This window comes from Arvicanthis niloticus, chromosome 1 (assembly GCF_011762505.2).
Source record: "Arvicanthis niloticus isolate mArvNil1 chromosome 1, mArvNil1.pat.X, whole genome shotgun sequence".
Classification (NCBI taxonomy): domain Eukaryota; kingdom Metazoa; phylum Chordata; class Mammalia; order Rodentia; family Muridae; genus Arvicanthis; species Arvicanthis niloticus.
Window position 1 is genome coordinate 87,086,076 of NC_047658.1, and position 21,462 is coordinate 87,107,537.

At 42.9% G+C, this 21,462-nt stretch overlaps 1 protein-coding gene and 1 pseudogene across 4 annotated transcripts in view; both read left to right on the top strand.

Annotated features, from left to right (window-relative positions):
- Acsm1 (acyl-CoA synthetase medium chain family member 1) overlaps window positions 1-1,300 on the top strand; it is a 53,617-nt gene extending 52,317 nt beyond the window's left edge. For all 4 annotated transcript variants that reach the window (XM_076941750.1, XM_076941747.1, XM_076941749.1 and 1 more), the window contains one exon: window positions 990-1,300. In XM_076941750.1, the coding sequence (XP_076797865.1) occupies window positions 990-1,076 (87 nt within the window). In that variant the 3' untranslated portion in view covers window positions 1,077-1,300. The remainder of the gene's footprint in view (window positions 1-989) is intronic.
- Window positions 1,301-19,246: 17,946 nt separating this feature from the next.
- LOC117716533 (UPF0547 protein C16orf87 homolog pseudogene) lies at window positions 19,247-21,462 on the top strand (annotated as a pseudogene).

Consider the following 21,462-nt stretch of genomic DNA (forward strand, 5'->3'; position numbering starts at 1 on the left):
AAACTTAGCGTCCTCCTGCCTTGGTCTTCTGGGTGTCATGATCATAGGCATATACCATTGTGTCCAGTTTCAGAGTACTTTATTTTTGACATAAAATCCCTTACCAGTATATTAAGAGAGAAAGTAAGCTACAAAGGAATATGCCCGGCATTTCCCTGCTGGTTGAAAATAACAGAGCACAGACATTCATGTCAGAAAGTCCTTATTTTCTTCTATTGTAGTGCATTCTTTTTTTTTGTAGTGTATTCTTATATCATCTGCATGTTCATCAAGGCACACATGTTAGGAAGCTGCAGAGCTAAAATGTATTGTGTACTAGAATACTTACTGTGTGTGCCAGGCTCTAGCCCTATGTCCTGTTATTAAGCCTGCCCACAGTCTAAGAACATATATGCCTGTTTTATAGAGATGAAGCTGAGACTCAAGTTGCCTGAGGTTTCACTCAGTAAGAGGAGTGTTGAAACGCAAAAGTATGTGTGACAACAACATATCAGCCTTTTGTATTAGTCAAGGCTCTTGCCCTTACAGGGAGCAGAAAACCTCACTTCCCATCAGAGAGAGATACATATGTAGTACCTAGTACAACCCCACAAACAATGGAGGCTGATAACCATGAAGGTCTCTCACATGTCTATCTGGATCTTCTATGTCTGCCCCATAATCCTCATCCTGTGGTGGGGATGCCACAGAGGCACCTGCCTTGCCCTGTAAGAGACAGAAAACATAGTGGTCGCCAGTATTAGTGGCTCCAAACTCTTCAGTGTGAAGAGGACACATTCTGCTTCCAGGGTCCAAGTAAGATACATGACCACACCCTCCTCCAGGGGTCAGGAGAGATCTTCAATGCTCAGTGGAGCCCATGGGGGTCACCACAGGTGTCAGTCAGCCTGTGTAGGAAAGTGAGTGAAGCCTGTGTGGGTGAAGCAGGGAATGGGGAACTGGATGGAAAACATGGAAGCCTAACTCAGGATCGCTTTCTTCTCTACTAGGTGGAGTTTGTTTCAGAATTGCCCAAAACCATCACTGGCAAAATCAAAAGGAAGGATCTTCGAAAGAGGGAGTTCGGTCAGAAATAAACAGCAATCAACCCAGAGCATCCTGTATCCTGAATCCTTGGCTGTTGGGGGTGGGGTGGGGTGAGGTGAGGATGGAATGCAGGAAGGATAAGTGTGGAAAAGAAAACCAAGACCTCAACATTTTTGCTTTTTTTTTTTTTTTTAAAGTCAGTTGCTAACCTTCCTGGAAGGCCACAGCACTTCCAGACTGTTTGTGGGAAATAAAAATACTGATTTGAATAGCACCCTTTGTCATCAATCATTCTGTGGATGAATGTCTGCCTTCCATAATCATCCCTAGTTGTCAATCTGAGGTACTTCAGGGTCAGATTCCCCGTTTTTGATAGCAGTTTCTAAAGAAGTCCCTTGCATGCATTCAACAGCCAGGACATGGAGGTTCAGAAAAGAGACTGCCCAGAGCCTGCAGGAGATGAGGCTAGACAGCAAGTTCACTGAACTCAGCTGTGGCTCAGTGGCAACACTTACTTGCAACACCATCCTGTCCCTCCTGCTTTGGCTGAGTTCACTATCTTTTCTGCCCTGCCTCCACTAATGCTGCTGCTACTTACTGCTGTGCCCTAACTTAAATCTACCATGAGTGAATGAGAGACCCAGCCTCCAGGAACCCAGGAAGTACCATCTATCCCTACCCAGGGATCTCAGAGCCTTAATTCCATGGGGGCTTTCTTCCACAGGGGACCCATATGTATTCCTTTCCCAAGTACAAGAACATGATCCCCCGGGATCCCACTTACTGCCAAGGCCCAGAACTCTTCAGCCAAGATTCCTCTACAGATAGCCCTTTGTTTCTCACTATAACCTCCTGTAGGGACCCAAAGACCTTTTTCCACACTGGTCTTGAGTTCTGTGAATTCTCTATCACTCAAGTCTTTGAGGTCTAAGGTAGGACCATCTGGTATAACTATAGGCTAGAAAAAGCAGAAACAGCAATGTTCTTGGTCAGGAAGGTTGTGGGAAAGAGTATACTCTTTTTATCCTACCTTGTAGGGAAGTTCTTATTGAGAAATTCCTTTAACATCTACCTGATTCTTGGGTAGATACACACACTCAAGGGAATATACAAATTCAGCAAGCACAGAGCCAAGCATAACACATGTTAAGCCCAGCCTTACTTGGGAATACCTTCACAGCCCCATATATGACATGATCTCTCATGTGACCTGCCCCCTTTAAACTTTTACTGAGGGTGGTGTCTTGTGGATTCTAAATATAGTGCTGGGCATTGACCACTTTGCAGGGGATTCTGTAGGGCTATGGCTGGATCCCAAGAAGCCAGAGAGTGTCTAATTAGAATGGTCCTTGTGGAAAGGGTCACATGATCAGGTTGGGAGTACAGTAATAGGTGTGGCTTTCGTTTTATGGGATTTAAAATCCAAGATAACAGTGTGTCCTGCACAAAGGACCCTGCACAAAGGAGCATAGTGGTACTCTCCATTCCCAATAATACTGTCAGAAGTATTAGATGATATCATTGTCATCATTATAGTAATGACTAACCATGAAAGTGACAAACAGAGGAACTGGGTTGCAATTAAGAACACTGGCTCTGTCTCCCCTCCAGGTCAGTGACCAGCCATAGAATCTGGACTATAAGCAAAGTTTCACATGAATCAGCAGTGGTAGCTCAATCCGCTTACAAACACCATTCACAACAGCAGGTCCATCTAATCCAGAAGAAACCACAAGGCTCTGCCTATCAGCCTGAGTCCTCAGACGTGGCAAGAAGCCACTGAAATACCACCAGAAGTTTTTTGTGCATTTCTCTCTATGAAGTCATAACAAAGGATGACCAATAAAGAATGGTAAGGCATACCAATACCACCCAGCATAGTCAGTGAAGATCAGTATCAACAAAGCCCAATGAGGACCAGCAAAAAAAAAATGGCAAAGTGTACCAATACCATCCAGCATCATCCACTGTCTATTGGGCTATATTTATATCCTGTCCAAACATCACATGTTCTCACGGACATCCACTCTAGCAAAACATGCCCTTTTTCCAGGTTGCCTCCAGAAAAACACTATGTGTCTCTTCTTAGCAAAACATCCTCCCACATGTCTGTGTCAGCAAAAATATCCTCTCATAAAACAGTTTCCAAAAAAAATACCACATGACACAACTGAATCTCCAAGGAAACCAGAAATTTCCATTTCATACCTGAGTGAATCAAGTTCTAGCTCATCATAGCCCTACCTGCTCTTGGATCCAACACTGGATATCAACTACACTGAGTCACCTAGACTAGGTGATTCTTACCATTTAAAGATCAGTAAACATTCAAAATATACGCAGGGAGATGACCTTGTTCCAAAGTAATCACATCCTTGAATCTCAGTCCTTAAAGAAAGTCAAGAGAGAGATGAATAGACGTGAATTGTGTGAGACATTTCTCAGTTTTATGTTTATGCTTTGAGACTCTGAAATAATGAATGAAGACAGTTCCCCTGAGTAAATCCCAGTGACTCTGATAATGCCCTTCATGGTTGCTCTTGACTTGTCCATATGTATTCCCCAAATCAGCACACTCATTCTAAACAATTTTCAAGACTGCAGCTCAACAGAGATAAGCATTCAACGGGCAAGACTTAGAGCTGCAAGTGGAAATGAATGGCTACTGTTCTGCTTCGAAATGGGACTGCATAACCACACTGCAGAGCAGAATAAGGCAGACATGAAGAGCACACACAGCATGGGCTATAGTCAGATCAACTCATGATGATAGCATGTCGACCAGGAAGAGGGTGAGCCCACTTTGTGCAATACTGTAACAGGATAGATGCTGAAAGGTCCTGAGTTACACTGGTAAAATGAAATTTTCAAATATAATATATAGTAAAGGTTTGTAAATTTTGTTCTGTGGTTTTTTTATGTAGAAAAAGAGTCTTGTAAAATGAAGTATAGATAGTAATAGTCATAACTGACTATTTAAGAAGACATATACTTTCTATTTAATTTGAGATGTACCCAAAATAAGACATTTAATGCATGAATAGAAAGAAGAAAAGAGGAAGGGAGAGAAAGATGAAAGGATGGAGGGAGGGCCAGTCATGTGTTAAAACATCCGCTATGGTTTGAAGGTGAAATGGCCCCTATAGGTTCACCTGTTTGAGTACTTGGTCTCCATCTGGTGATGCTGTGGAACTTTTAGGAAGTATACCCTTGCTGGGGGAAGTGAGTCACTGGGATTGGGTCTTGAGACTTTATATCCCAGCCTTACTTCCTATTCATTCTCTGTCTCCTGAGTGCAGATGCACTATGACCAGCTGGCCTTGTGGTCCTTACACCAAGCCTTTCTTGCCTTTTACTATGTCTCCCCTCTACAATGAACAACAAAGTTGTTCTTATCGGTATATTTATTTTATCACAGCAGTGGGGAAGAAGGACATATCATTGAATCAAGCCTGAATGAGTCAATGGTGTAAGTCTGAATGTTTTCATACTAAGCTACAGGTGAAAAAGTAACCACAATGCTTCATGTAGTGACCTTTCTCTTTAATGAGAATTATAAAAATAGCTGTTAATTTCCTAAAATTTGAGTAAATGTGGTTGCACCGCAATTGGATGTTTTTTTTTTTTTCCAAGTCAATTCAGATTATAGAGAACTGATAAGAAATTTTGCAGGGGTGTTAGTGCACCAGCTTCAGAAGTGAAAGTAAAAAGCAAAGGGAGATATAACCCCACATCTCTTTATAAGATGGAAGAGGAAGCGTGTACTATTCAAACAGGTGGCTCCATCTGCCATCTACAAGAAGGATACGACTGTCAATACACAAGCAATTGTGTATCAATCTCAAAATTATGATACTGACTCTTGGGGGTACAGAATAAGAGACTCATCCTCATAAGAGTCAGAGAGAGGGAGGAGGGAAGAAGCAAGAGGGGGAAAGGAGGAAGAGTGGGGTATATTAAACATAGCAGGACTATAAGGGGAATGCAGGGGAAGGAAGTCTGTGAGGTAGGGGAGTTTAGGGTAGGGGAAGATGTGAGAAGAGTCCAGATACTAGCATAGGCTTTGAAATATATTAACTGGTTCTTATGATACTGAAGGAGCCTGGAGGTCAGCATGTGCCTTGATATGCTAACAGACAGCCATTTGTCCCTTCTGCCTTTTGGAACTTTGGGAACTGAGTTTCCTTTGAACATGTACCTCAGTTTTGGAGACGGGCAATGGGGAGAACATAGACAGACAGGAAACTTTTCTGACTGACAGATGTGATCCCTTTCTAAAAGGGGTGATTCATCACTGGGCATATATGTGTAACATTTGAGTTTTCTGCAAAATATGAGTAAAAAGATATTTTTAGGGTTTGTTTGTTTGTTCAGTCAGGGTCTCACATAGCCCAGGCTGGTCATATATAACTGAAGATGACCTTTAACTTCTGTTCCTCCTGCCTCTATGTCCACATATGGAATTGCAGGTGTGCATTCTTGGTCTTTGTGATGGTGAGGTTTGAACCCAGGACCTTGTGCATGCTGGGTAAGCAGTATACCAACTGAGCTGCATCCCCAGCTCTACATTTTAAAAACACTAAATACAATTTTATTCCAAAGTTTAAAGATCACTTAAAAACTGAGAAACAAGCAAATATAAACTTACAGTGGATAGCAAACCTAAGATTTATGCTGAATCCTCACAAATAATCTGCTTAAAATCCTCTAGGATATACCCAGAAGTATGCCCACACAACGTGAAAGACTGAGAAAACACATAATAAAATGTGAATGATACATGTGAAAGTAGCATACAGAAATATGCTTATGCACATGAACATGACTGAGAAAAATGGGCCCCTGCTTTATAAAACCTAGGATACTAGTACAACAATAATTATGCATAGAATATTGCTTAGCGCAAATTCCTAAACATATTAAAGTTTTCTTTCAACCTTCATATCAGTTCTAAAAAAGACACTTAAGGTCATATCTCTGAAGGACATGCAAGTTGTGTGTGAAAGTAATCATGTGCATTATTAAATATTGAGGACTAATGTACAGTAAGAGTATGATTCCAAATAATTAGTGATAAAAATTCACTTTCATATTTCAGAAAAGGGCCTTTAAGCCAGTCAATAACAATATTCCAAGTTAATATGTAAATGAACAGAAAAATTTGGAAATTTATGGTCATGACAACTGTAATCATCATTTTATGAAATTGATATTTATGAATACTACAAGAAGACATGAATGAAAATATAATTCCACCTAGCCTTAGTTTTGTGCAAAACAAAACGAAACACCCTTTCCAAAGGGCAAACTCTGAGTTCTGGATATTTTTCCTTTGATCTCCAAACCTTAGGAAAGTACAGAGTGTGCCTCTTGGAAGCGGCCATTCCCTGACAGGGAGCAGTAACCTGGATTGTAAGGGTCAAAGACACAGATCAAATATGTACGAGAACAAAGTCTGTCCTACCACTAGCTGGCAAAAGTCCTGAGTCTCGGGCACTCCAGTTCCAGTTCATGGCAGGATATTGATAGTGGTTATATAATCAGAGCTGAATGAAACCCAACAGAACCTCTCTCTGAAAACCAAGCTTCAGGAGTGGATGGGCTAGAAAAAACAGATAGGACACTTAACTGCTCAGGGGAGACAAAGTCTCACTGACTTATGTAAATTTAGCCAGTCAAAGTGAAAAATAAAATAAAGTAAAATGAATAATAATAAGCATGTTCCAACAAGGCTCACCATGGCCTTTCCTCCTGGTGGGTGTGGATAAACAGAATTGATGGGACTTAGCTGAAGTTGTGTACATGGGCTGATTCTGCTTTGTGCAAGGGTCTGTGATCACTGGAGCTTTCTGGAGCCCTTGTTCAGTAATCTAGTGAAGGTCAAAATAAATGTGACCATTTCTATGGGATGTTCTCTCCCGTCTCTTCTAGCTCCCTCCTTCTCTCCTCTCTGTCTTCCCTACAAACAATACATGCATGCATTCATACATACATACACACACACACACACACGCACACACACACACACCTATGTATCTCTATAATGGAGGGTTTGTGTGACATTTCGGTAGTAAAGTGAATAATCTCACAGTAAGAAATGTCCTTTGCTTATTGCCTTTTCCACTTTGGCTACATCAACACTCTGCACAGGACAGGTTCTACAAGACACAGGACAAAACTGACTTTCTGATCAGGTCACACTTGATACAGGCCCTACAGAAACTTCCACTTCGTTCTTTTTGAGGAGCTTCTCTGGGTTCCTGTCAAAGAGTCCCTAGGGGTAGCACTCATAGCAGGGGAAGAGATGACTTACAACAGCCTAAGTCAACAAACTGGGAAGCACAGAATGAAATGACATATTCAACAGACCACAATTTACATCAGGGATCATTTATGGATTCCAGGGCCACCAACCTTTCACCAACAGGAATGACACAGTAAATCGAGATGGTCAGTGACCCAGCAGGTCCAAGCATCAAGTCAAAGAAACCTAGAAGAAAATAAGTGCTCTCTTTTTCTCCTGCTATTTCTAACTCCTCTTGTTGCCTTAGCAACTGGGATGCTTTGTGTTATGTCTTCACTGGTTCCTGGTCCTCGCCAATGGTGTGTAACATCGGGTACTCAGGCACCACAGGAGTGAGCCCGTCTTACTGTGAAGGAAACAAAGCAAATGATAGCTGAACTGCTGGAAGGGTCCAATATACAAATATGTGGATTCACAAGGATCCCAGCGATGGACGTTCAACGCAGATAAAACATCAGTGAAGTGTAGATTGTAGCAAACTGTGTAATGTCCACCTACTATGTTTCTATCTGTATAACAACTGTAGGAGACACCAAAATCTTAAGCATACACAGTGCATACTCACTCGTGTGGCCCATGGTCATGCTCCACAGCATACTTACGATCTGTACTATCGCTTTTGCAAATGCTTAAAATAAAACATGAATCCCACTTACTGTGAGCATCAAGCAAATGTCAACATGCTTCAGAGGAATGAGGTTACAAAGCGTGTTTCTAAGAAAGCAATTGTGCTGGTGTTGGTGATAAATAACTAAGTAGAGATGATCATAGTTAGGGATCCAGAAAGAATCCTTATGTGTTAAAGGGGAAGGTGAGGAGAAACACAGAGGGAGACCATGTTTTGATTGAATGACATGAATCATGAAATGCCACATCCCTTTCCTCTAACACTACAGGGCTTAGGTGTTCTGGACCGAAGAGGGGGATGCTGTGACCTCCAGGAACCCTGGGTGGATGGCCCAGGTAGTTTTCCTCAATAATCAAGGTCTTTGAAGCTCCCAACTTAGTCATAATCATCGATGCACACTCTGCATTCTATTCCCTAGTTTATCCACACATTTTAAAACAAAAGAAAAGGCAAAACAATTTCCTAGTAAAAATAGGAAAACATGGTGCCATGAGACAATGTCATATTAAAAATATTACTATCCCTTCAGCAAACCTATTATTATTTGTTCAAGAAATGCTATGTGCCAAGAATAATTCAAGATCTTGAAGGTTACTATGGTTCAAATACAGGTACTGATTCTAAAGTCCATATGTTAAAGACTGGTCCCCTGCATGGCACCATTGAGAGGTACTGTGAACCTTTGAAAGGTGGGTTTTTCTGGGGGATCCTCAGAGTGCTTGGACCTAAAAAGGACTGTGTGATCTGGCCCCTCTACTCTCTGCTCTCTCTGACCTGCTTCACTTCATGTCCTTTTCTATGGAACAGAGTATGTGCATGTATGTGTGCAAGTGTGTGTGTGTGTGTGTGTGTGTGTGTGTGTGTGCACAAGCGTGTGCCCATGCACACATGTGGAGGGCAGAGGTCAATTCTGTCTACCTTCCTCAATTACTCTCCACCTCATTTTATAAAACAAAGTCTCTTCACTGAACCCAAGGTTCATTGTTTTGAATAGATTTGCTGACCAGTGAGCCCCAGGACCGACCTATCCCCATCCTGGGACTGGGATTACAGATGTTCCGAGGATGTTGTGGATCAGATCACAGGTACATATACTTTCAGAGCATGGCCACCACTGTTACTCACTAAGCCATCTCCCCAGCCCCCAGGACAACTTTAAATCACCAATGCCATACCATGTGATTGAAAGAAAGGGTCATTTCATCCCTTCTCGTCTCTCCCTTCTCCCTTTACCTCTACCATCCTCCCTCAGTCCCTGTGTGTATCTTACAACAGCACAGGCTGCAGGGAAGATTGTCTCTGTCCCCCTCATAAGTAGAAATTTGCTTGATGACCTGGTGAATGGTTTGAGTAGGGTGACATACTTTTTACCAAAGGTGTCCTTGCCACAAAGATGTTGCCTTGTTTTGTAACAGAATCCCTCCTTGAGGTTGGAGATCAGCTTGGTCTACTTGCTAATGGTGCTGTAAGCCATGGGGCATTTCTTTTCCCTCATGCAACTATTGCTTTTGTAAATCCAATTGATTCAGTGTGGGCAAGGCAATGGGGGCCAGGCTCATTAAAAAGAGAACTGGAGACCTTGGGTGGCAGCTCTGCCCCCAACATCCAAGAACCCAGAGGAAGCAGGGATCCCAGGTGCTCGAACTCAGGCAGTATCTTAGGTAAGCAGACAGCAGGGCCCACCCTAAACAGGGAGTAACTGGGAACCAAAAGGACCCAGGAAGTCACTCCCGGCCCGGAACACTGGTTCCTTCCGGTCTGGGCCAGAGCACTGAGCAGACCTTGGGTGGCAGCTCCGCCTCCAACATCCAAGAACCCAGAGGAAGCAGGGATCCCAGGTGCTCGAACTCAGGCAGTATCTTAGGTAAGCAGACAGCAGGGCCCTCCCTAAACAGGGAGTAACTGGGAACCAAAAGGACCCAGGAAGTCACTCCGGCCTGGAACACTGGTTCCTTCCAGTCTGAGCCAGAGCACTGAGCAGACCTTGGGTGGCAGCTCTGCCCCCAACATCCATGAACCCAGAGGAAGCAGGGATCCCAGGTGCTCGAACTCAGGCAGTATCTTAGGTAGGCAGACAGCAGGGCCCTCCCTAAACAGGGAGTAACTGGGAACCAATAGGACCCAGGAAGTCACTCCGGCCTGGAACACTGGTTCCTTCCAGTCTGGGCCAGAGCACTGAGCAGACCTTGGGTGGCAGCTCTGCCCCCAACATCCAAGAACCCAGAGGAAGCAGGGATCCCAGGCACTCGAACTCAGGCAGTGTCCTAGGTAAGCAGACAGCAGGGCCCTCCCTAAACAGGGAGTAACTGGGAACCAATAGGACCCAGGAAGTCACTCCTGGCCGGGAACACTGGTTCCTTCCGATCTGGGCCAGAGCACTAAGCAGATCTTGTGTGGCAGCTCTGTCCCCAACCTCCAAGAACCCAGAGGAAGCAGGGATCCCAGGCGCTCTAACTTGGACAGTGTCTTAGAAACTAGTTCTCAGATCTGAGGCCTAGATCAGACCTCTGCCAGGTCTGCTGTTGTGTGAACCCCGGATTCCACCTGAGACATACTGGAAGGTCCACTCAATCCAGATCCACAGAGGAACAAATGAAATCAGAGCTTCAGACAACATATCCTGAGATATTCTAGAGGAGACACTGCACCCAGAACAGCAGACACCTAGCTGGACTACTACCTTGGAGGCACCATATCCTGAGGCATCCTAGAGGTACCACTGTAATCAGTGCAGCTGGAAAAGATCACAGAGACATCTGGACCCCTAGGAGATCAGACACAAGCTGGATAACTAGAAAGACAGGCTTCAGTCAGAGACAGCAAGTACAGGCAGCACTAGAGTTAACCAGATGGCAAAAGGCAAGAGCAAGAATGTAAGCAACAGAAACCAAAGTTACATGGCATCATCAGAACCCAGCTCCCCCATCAGAGCAAGCCCTGAACACCCCATCACACCAGAAAAGCAGGAATCAGAATTAAAATCACTTCTCATGATGATGATAGAGGGCTTTAAGAAAGACATAAATAACACTCTCAAAGAACTTAAGGAGAGCACTGGTAGACAGATAGAAACCCTTAAAGAGGAAACACAAAAATCCCTTAAGGAATTGCAAGAAAATGCAACCAAACGGGAAAAGGAATTAAACAGAACCATGCAGGATCTAAAAATTGAAGTAGAAACAATAAAGAAATCACAAAGGGACAATACCCTGGAGATAGAAAACCTAAAAAAAAGATCAGGAGTCATAGACACAAGTATCACCAACAGAATACAAGAGATGGAAGAGAGAATCTCATGTGCAGAAGATACCATGGAAAACATTGACACAACTGTCAAAGAAAATGCAAAATACAAAAAGCTACTAACCCAAAATATACAAGAAATCCAAGACACAATGAGAAGACCAAACCTAAGGATAATAGGTATAGATGAGGGGGAAGACTCCCAACTAAAAGGACCAGTAAATATCCTCAACAAAATTATAGAGGAAAACTTCCCTAACCTAAAGAAAGAGATGTCCATAAATATACAAGAAGCTTACAGAACTCCAAATAGTTTAGACCAGAAAAGAAATACTTCCCGCCATATAATAGTCAAAACATCAAATGTACAAAGCAAAGAAAAAATACTAAAAGCAGTAAGGGAAAAAGGCAAAGTAACATATAAAGGCAGACCTATAAGAATTACACCAGACTTCTCACCAGAGACCATAAAAGCCAGAAGATCCTGGACCGATATCATACAGACCCTAAGAGAACACAAATGCCAGCCCAGACTACTATACCCAGCAAAACTCTCAATCATTATTGATGGAGAAACCAAAATATTCCATGACAAATCCAAATTTACACAGTATCTCAACACAAATCCAGCACTTCAAAGAATAATTGGTGGAAAACTCCAACACAAGGAGGGAAACTACAACCTAGAAAAAGCAAGAAAGTAATCTTCCAAAAACCCCAAAAGAAGATAGTTACACAAACATATCTCCACGGATGTTAGTCCAAAAGCTTGGATTAGCGAAGACTCAACCCACAGACCACATGAAGCTCATGAAGAAGGACGACCAAGAGGGGATGCCTCAGTTCTACTTAGAACGAGAAATAAAAATGCTCAAGGGAGCAAATAGGGAAACAAAACATGGAACAGAAACTGAAGGAGGGGCCATCAGGAGACCTTTCCACCTGGGTATTCACCCCATGTACAGCCACCTAATCTAAACACTGTTGTGGATGGCTGGAAGTGCATAATGTGAGGAACATGATATAGCTGTCTCCTTAGAGGTCAGCCAAAGACTAAAACACTCAGAGGACAATGTTCACAATTAACCACTGATATGATCAGGGGTTTCCCAATGGAGAACTTAGTGAGAGGACTGAAGGAGCAGAAAGGGTTATTGACCCCAGGTGGAAAGCAACAATACCAAACAACCAGAGCCCCCCCAGGGTCTAAACCACCAGCCTGGGAACACATAGGGAGGGACCCAAGACTCCAGAGGTATATGTAGGGGAGGATGGCCCCATCGGACATAGGTGGGAGAGGAGTTTCTTGGTCCCATAAAAAAAATGAATGAAAAATGAATAAATGAACACACAGTGGGGGGGGATGTGAGGGCGGGGAGGGAATAGTGAGGGGGGTAGGTGTGGTCACTGCCTCATAGAAGCATGAGGAGGGGGATGGGATAGAAGGTTTCTGGGTGGTGGGAGGAAGTAGGCTAAGGGGATAAAATCTGAAATGTAAATACTACAACCAATTTTAAGAAGCGGGAAAAAAAAGTCTTCAGAACCAACATCTTTAAAAAAAAAAAGTCAGGCCCCTGGGGGTGGGAAATTTTTTTTTTCTTGATACTAAAACTTGTTCTGAGAATTGTATATTGCAGAATACACAGCCTTGCTGTATCTATTCATCAAGCATACTGAGCAGACCTGCCCAAACCTCTGATGTCCTGGAATTCCATCTGGATTCAGTGAAGACACAGCATCAGAGGCTTATCAACTTACTCTCCCCCCCCCCACCCCTCTTCTAAAATCTCAACGCCCTTAATCAGCTTGAAGAAGTTAAAGAAGAGTCAGCGCCCCTATTCCCTGAGCTTGGGGACTAATGTGGTTAATAATGGTCTGTCTTTCTAGGGACAAGTAGTGGTTTTGTTGGAACAGGGGGGGATTAGCTAGGACTTACTGCATAGCCATAACCTACTGGTAGAAATCTGTATAATTATTATCAAGATGAAGTTATAAATTCTTAAATGGTACAAAATTTACTTTGATCTCAAATTTAAGGTTTTCATTGGTACGAGCTCCTTATTAATATAAAAATGAGATGAATATTGATACGCTCATGGGCATTGTGCCTGTATAACACCTTTAGGAATACAGGGCCTAGACCCAGCCCTTTTTTAACTTTTTTAACTTATTTGCGACGGTTAACCTATGAGTTAAGGGACTATAGCAAATTCATATTTTTGAGTTTATTGTTAGGGTGCTTTCCATATTTTACTTAGAAATAGCTGAGAGGAGTTAACAGAAAACAGTCCAGGTTACCTTACATGGATAGTTGGTTTTCAAAACATCAGAAGTCCATAGAACTGACGCTACAAATATTTATACATTAATGTTCATATTGATTAGAGACCTGTCTGCTCCTGACAGCTTCCTGTCGTGGATTCTAAGAAGAAATTGAGCATCCTTGGAGTTACTCCAGTTGTGTGGTAACAGCCACTAGGCAAGAATTGCCTCTCTCCATCTACAGACAAATTACTGTCCAGAAAAGGACACACATGCAGAATAGTCGACTGATTATATCTGCCTAGACAGAGTAATCAGTCCTTAATAATCCTGCATCACCAAGGTCTGTCAGATGATTCTGGGCCAGAAGGCTGAAGATTTGATGCTCCAACGTTCGGTAGTATAGGGGCTTTTCAGGTGTTCAGAGGTCTCTATAAAATGGCTAAGTTTTAGAAGCTATGATTTGTGCTTCCCACAATTATAGTTAACTCAGTCATTCTGGATTTCTGACGGGGTTGAAAACTTATAGCTATTTACCGTAAGAGAAAAGATTTGAGTGGATGGTCGGCAGCTGACATTCATCCTAAAGCCAGGTTCAGAACTAAATGTTTTAGTTAGGATAGATGACAGAGGTGCTGGTTAGTCAACAAAATGATGGACTGGGTATTAGGACTATCTTGTACCTCACTGGTACAAATTGGCATAATTATGCTCTAATTGTATTTTGAGAGAAAAATTTTATTTTAACAGGAAGGGTGATGTGTAGGAGGAGCTAAGGTAGGAGGAATACTGAGAGGAAGAAACGGAGTAAGAAGAGGAGGAGAAGAAGGATAGGAGAAGCTAGGTGATGAAAGAGGGAAAGAGGAGGGAGACAGGGAGGCAGATATTCATGTATCTCCACCAGTCAAAGATAGTTGTTATATCTAGGTTGGTCAGTGGGTTACACCTCTGATTGAACAATTCCAAACTTGTAACGCTTATGATTAACATTATTTTAAAAAAAAATGTATAAATGCAAAAAAGGAAAAGGGGGCATGGGATAGGGGTTTTCTAAGGGGGGGAGGAATGGGGAAAGGGGATGGCATCTGAAGTGTAAATAAAATATCTAATAAAAAAAATAATTAAAAAAAAAAGAGAACTGGAATGCCAGGGAGGGATCAAGATCTTCAAAGTGAACCCATTCTTTTCATTTCATTTATGTCTTGACATCACAGTGAAGGCCACCTAACACATGCTCACAGAATAGGCCCATGCTCATGGCATATTCTTTGGTGATTCTCAGGGTAGACAGCAAGATGCAATCAGGGCTGCAGTTCCCCAGTTAGTCACATGGGGGCAGGAAGGAGCTTTAGGAGCTGGAACCCAGTACAAGCTCCTGTGCTTAGTGCTTAATAGCACTGATTCACTGAGGGGGCTGTCTACAGCTACTTAAGGTGTTAACGATGGTTACTGAAAACTACAACTTTTCAACCCAAAGTCGAATCCCCAAGCTAGAGGATGCAATGAATTAGCTTTTCATTTAAAAGGGCACCACATCGTTTCCAAACTTAGGAAAATTCTGTTTTTAACTCCTTCCTTGGTTTCTAGTCCAACTGTCAAGCCGACCATCGAGCTTGCTGCTTATTTTCTCAAATATCCTCAACAACAGAGGACAGAAAGTGCCCTTCCTGAGATGAAAACTTACAAGCGATTTACCAAGAAAAGAAAATTTTATCTCCGTTGGAAACGGAGTGCAGGCCAGCACTACTGGACTGGAGGGCGGGAAGCTTAGCTAGGTGTTGGGGGGCATCTTGGTTGATGGTGTGATGGTGTGGCGGGGAGAACACACACATGGGAACAGCTTTGGAGAACTTAATTTAGTTTAATGGCAGGGTACTGATGTCCCTGGGGAGGTGGCCAGGGTCTCTGTGGCAAGGTTTGTGTGGTTGTACATCTTTGACCTGGTCAAAGGTGTTGGAAGATGCTTCATCTATATACTCAGGGGCTGTAGGGTCTGGGGAACAGGAGAATCTTATAAGGTCAAACAAGGAGTGAAGCCTGGTAACCACCAGGGTAATAAATTCTTACTAGGGTTGATGGTGGGACAGCCTACTTTATGGCATCAGGTTGGAAGAGGGGAGGCAGCTGACAGGGTTGAAACTCGCCTCGACCCTTAGTCCTGGGCCATTATGGTCCCACATGGGAGAGGTCAAACACTCTCCAGTTCTAGAAATAATCATGTACATTCTAGAAAACATACACTAGTGTTAGAGCTAATAAAAAAAGTTCACCAAAGTTACAGCAATAACAAAATGTATTAAAATTAATTCTATTTCTGCATATCATAAATGAAGAATCAACAAATTGAAGTTTTAAAACTTCCACCATAATAGACTAATTTTTAAAATATCATTAAAAGGCCTACTCCAGACAACTTACTCAGTTTATTAGATTTGGTACTGCTTGTTGGGTTTATTTTTTTGGTTTTCTGAGACAAGGTTTCTCTGTGTAGCCCTGGCTGTCCTGGAACTCACTCACTCTGTAGACCAGGCTGGCCTCAAACTCAGAAATCTGCCTGCCTTTGCCTCCCAAGTGCTGGGATTAAAGGTGTGTGCCACCACTGCCCCGTGCTTGTTAGATTTCTTATCAAAAATATAAAAATGAAAATTTGCCTTTACCTTTGAAAATTCACCACCACTAAAGACCATAGGTCTGGCCAAGCCTGAAACCTGAGTTCGATCCCCAGAACTCAAATGATGGATAGAAAACTCCAACCTCCACAAGTTGTCCTCACCCCCACATTTACACAGTGGTCCATGTGTGTAGACACATACTAAATTTTAAAATGCAAGTAGTTTTTTTTTAATTAAAAGAAAAAATAAATTTCACAAACAGCCACATTAACCAAAAGAAACAAGGAAAGTGTTACTTGCATATAAGAAAATGTATGTGCAAATCTGAAAAAAAATATAAAGACATAGACATTTCTGTGCACACCGTGTCCTTACCTACCAAAGTTACTTCCAAGTGGTGGAAGAGAGGCTGGTATGACCTGTCGTTTCCCCTCCATCTCTCTCAGAGACAGTGAGCAACACTAACTCCAAATGAGTTCTGAACAAGTATAAAACTAATTTTGGCTGAAGGGTGAATGGGGGGGTGGGAACTGCAGTGAGGGGGGCAGAGAAGTGAGAGACGGGGCAATGTCCATGGACTCATCACCATCCTCTCCCTCGCTCCCTCCTCCCTTTCCTAAAAAGAGAAGAAAAAGAAGGGTGAAAGTCAGATACATATCCTTACTGTATTTCCTTGCTGTCATATAAAGACTGGTGGAAGCCCACTATCTCTTATCCATGGTTTCAAATTTTGAACACCAATTGTTTTTCACATTTCCTCTGACAGAAATCCTGATGCTATAGGATATGAAAGTCTTTATGTAACCCTATTAGTGAGGACATTCGTGTATCTCATTACAAAACCTTTGTATGTGTTATGATTTTAGTATGGTTCCTTGCTAGAGTAACTTGGTTTTGTATGCTATGTGATTCTGAGCTCTGAATTACTTTAGTCATATAGATTTTAGAGGCTCACACAGAACCTTTACAGCTCCCTGGAAGCAGGGGATCTGTTTTCATCTAGGTGGACAAGGAGAATGTATCAAAAATCCTCAGGCCTGTGAGCTAATGCCAGACACTGTGAATGAAAGACTAGCTAGGAAGTGTGAGCGACTTGCACAACAAACAGAAAGCCAATAGCCCAGTTATATAAGTCCCTAAAGGAGGAAAAGGCTAAACAGGGGGAAAGGGGCAAGATGGATGGCTGGGTGGCTCACAAAGAATGCTAAAGAAATATGCCAAGCATGAAAAATACCAAAAAAAAAAAATGTTGATTGGAAAGTATATGCATGAATTCAAAATTTTTGAAAACAGATGTATTTCCTAGTTCTGTGTTCTGGATTTAAAGGAGCTAACAGCTGTGGCTTCTGGTAGTAGTGAGTCTATCCAGGTTAGAGCTCCCTCCAAGTATTATTCTCCAGGTAAGAAACTCTGACCACCGTGTTCAAATTGTGGCTCATAGAAAATTCCAGGTGAGCCTGTTTCTTTTTCTTTTTTTTTTCTTTACTGTTTTAATTTTTTTCTTTTATTGGATATTTTCTTTATTTGCATTTCAAATGTTATCCCCTCTCCACGTCTCCCCTCCAGAAAGCCCCTATCCCATCCCCCTGCCCCTGCTTCTATGAGGGTTCTCCCGGACTCACCTGCCAACTCCTGCCTTCCCACCCTGGCATTCCCCTACACTGGGGCATCAAACCCCTCCACAGGACCAAAGGCCACCTCTCCCACTGATGTCCAACAAGGCCATCTTCTGCCACATAGGCTGCTGGGGCCATGGGTCTCTCCATGTGTACTCTTTGGTTGGTGGTCCAGTCTCCTGGAGCTCCTGGGGTCTGGCTGGTTGACACTGTTGCTTCCCCGCCCCCCATGGGGCTGCAAACCCCCTCAGTTCCTTCAGTCCCTTCTCCAACTTCTTCATTGGGGACCCAGCACTCAGTTCAATGGTTAGCTGTGAGCATCCACCTCTGTATTTGTCAGCTTCTGGCAGAGCCTCTCAGGAGACAGCCATATCATACTTCTGTTTGGTGACTGTATATGGAATGGATCCCCAGTTGTTGAAGTCTCTGGATGGCCCCTCCTTCAGTCTCTGCTCCACATTTTGTCTCCATATTTCCTCCTGTGAGTATTTTGTTCCCCCTTCTAAGAAGCACTGAAGAATCCACACTTTGGTCTTCCTTCTTCTTGAGCTTCATATGGTCTGTGAATTGTATCTTAGGTATTCTAAATTTTGGGCTAATATCCATTTATCAGTGAGTGCATACCATGTGTGCTCTTTTGTCACTGGGTTACCTCGTTCGGGATGATATTTTTAAGTTCCACCCATTTGCCTGCGAATTTCATGAATTCATTGTTTTTAATAGCTGAGTAATACTCCACTGTGTAAATGTACCACATTTTCTGTATCCATTCCTCTGTTGAGGGACATCTGGGTTGTTTCCAGCTTCTGGCTATTATAAATATGGCTGCTATGAACATTTCTTGTGTCAAACTGAGGAAAGACCAAATACTCGTGGGGAAATGGCCAGAGAACTCACTATGGAAATGGACATTATGAGGTGACACTATTCCTGAGGAGACATGAACAAACACTTACTCACCCCAGACAGAGAACTGTTGTCAGGTGAAAATGACAACAAAAGTCAATGTGGTAAACAACGGGATTGTGGGGTTCCTTCTGGAGCATAGACAGCTGCATGACTCAAAGCCCACCCCAGGGTGGGTGACACTTCTGGAAACAGGAGCCCTGGAGCACTACACATCACTTGTAGGCAGCACCACAGGTCACAGAGTCTCCCCCTCAGTGGTCCCTAAGGGACCTTGTCAATCTGGGAACTTTTGTTGGCCTCCTGAGACCTCACCAGGGTGGAATGCGTTGCTTCAGAGGAGACTGATACACAAGGAACTGCTGCAACTCCTACAAACATTATAACCAAAAAATGTGTCCGAAATCATTGTCACCAAGTAAGAAACTGTAACATCATTAGTTGGCTGGATACTCTCTCTGCACCTTACAGCAGCATTCTGAGTACACACAAGAGGAGGGAAGGAGGCTAGAAATGAGGGAAATCAAAAAGGCTTGAAAATGTCAGTGAGAATGTAGAAGATGGAATTTACTGTAAAGACAGGTGAATACAGACAACACAGGACACTAACAGATATACATATTAAAGAACAGAGAGGTGACATGAACCCATGGTTGCCAGGATTGAGAACCTTCATTCACAAAAAAATGGTGAGGGAATCAGAATGTATTCATTCATTTAACTAACATTACTAATCACACATGGGCTGGAAAATGCTGTAGACTTTAGAGACACAGTAAATAAACAATAGCAGTGAGAATCCTCTTGTGGAGAAGGGTATATGGTAGGGTTTGGAGGAAGGAAAGGGAAAATGTTGTGGCTAAGTTATAATATAAAAATTAGATACCACCTCACACCAATCAGAATGGCTAAGATCAAAAACTCAGGTGATAGTAGATGCTGGCGAGGATGTGGAGAAAGAGGAACACTCCGCCATTGTTGGTGGGATTGCAAGCTGGTACAACCACTCTGGAAATCAGTCTGGTGGCTCCTCAGAAAATTGGACATAGCATTACCTGAGGACCCAGCTATACCACTCCTGGGCATATACCCAGAAGATGCTCCAACATATAACAAAGACACATGCTCCACTATGTTCATAGCAGCCTTATTTGTAATAGCCAGAAGCTGGAAAGAACCCAGATGTCCTTCAACAAAGGAATGGATACAAAAAATGTGGTACATTTACACAATGGAGTATTACTCAGCTAATAAAAATAATGAATTTGAGAAATTCTTAGGTAAATGGATGGAACTAGAAAATATCATCCTGAGTGAAGTAACCCAATCATAAAAGAATACACATGGTATGCACTCACTGATAAGTGGATGTTAGCCCAGAAGCTTGAAATACCCAAGAATCAACTCACAGACCACATGAAGCTCATGAAGAAGGAAGACCAAGTGTGGGTGCTTTGGTCCTTCTTAGATGGAGTAACAAAATACTTAAGGGAGCAAATATGGAGACAAAATGTGGGACAGAAACTGAAGGAGGGGCCATCTGGAGACCATTCCACCTGGGTATCCATACCATGTGCAATCACCAAAGATAGACACTGATGTAGATGTCAAGAAGTTCATGCAGACAAGAGCCTGATATAGCTGCCTCCTTAGAGGTCTGCCAGAGTCTGACATATTCAGAGGCAGATGCTCACAGCTAACAATTGATCTGATCAAGGGGTTCCCAAAGGAGGAGTTAGAGAGAAGACTGAAGGAGCTGAAAAGGTTTGTGACCCTATGAGGAGAGCAACAATGCCAACCAACCAGAGCTAAGGTTGGTGGTTTAGAACCTAGGGTCTAAACCACCAGTCTGGGAGCACACAGGGAGGGACCCATGAATCCATCTGTATATGTAGAGGAGGTTGGCCTTGTCGGGCATAGGTGGGAGAGGAGATCCTTGGCCCCATGAAGGCTGAACACCAATTGGGGGCGGGGGGAATTTGAGGGTGGGGAGGTGGAAGTGTGGGGGAAGGTGGGGGCACATCCTCATAGAAGCAGGAGAAGGGGGGATGGGATAGGGGGTTCCTGGGTGGTGGGGGGAATGGGGTTAGGGGATAAAATCTGAAATGTAAATATAATATCCAATAAAAAATAAAACATTAATTTAAAAACCCTTTTCTTGAGTGATCATTTTAAGAACTGGAGACTAAAGAAATCCAAGAACCGCTCCACGGCCGGATCGCAGCTGGAGTGAGGACACGCTGTGTGGAGCAGCAGAGCTACCGCCCTGCTTCCACAGCTGCTCAGGCAAGAAGTGTGTCTGCAACTCAAGCCAAGAAAGTGAAGATGGCCACCAAATCCTGCCCTGAGTGCCACCAACGATTCCTGTTGCATGTAAATCATGTCCCTGTGGTTATATATTTATTAGCAGAAAACTACTAAACGCAAACCATTCCGAGAAATCACCACTATCTACAGAAAACAAGCACGAGGCCGAAAGGAGGCGAACAGAGAGTTAGGTGAGAGAAGATAAATTTTACAGTAAATAAAGATTTAGAAAACAGAAAGAGATCTCGAAGTAACAGCCACTCAGATCATATCAGACAAGGAAAAGCAAGAACTAAAAGTACATCCGCCAAAAAAGCACAAGGAAGAGAGGGGAAAAACAGGAAAAGAAAATTGACATCTATGCTAACCTCTCTGATGAGAAGGCTTTCGTGTTTTCAGTTGCCTTGACAGAAAATAAATAGAAAAATTATCAGTCAAAGACGTATTCTTTGCTGTTTGTCTTCAGAATCTGTTGCCACTTTTTTCAGGATTACATCAGCAAACTCAGCCGGTCATGGGCGCTCAGGGGCGCTCAGACTGTACAATGAGGGTCATTGA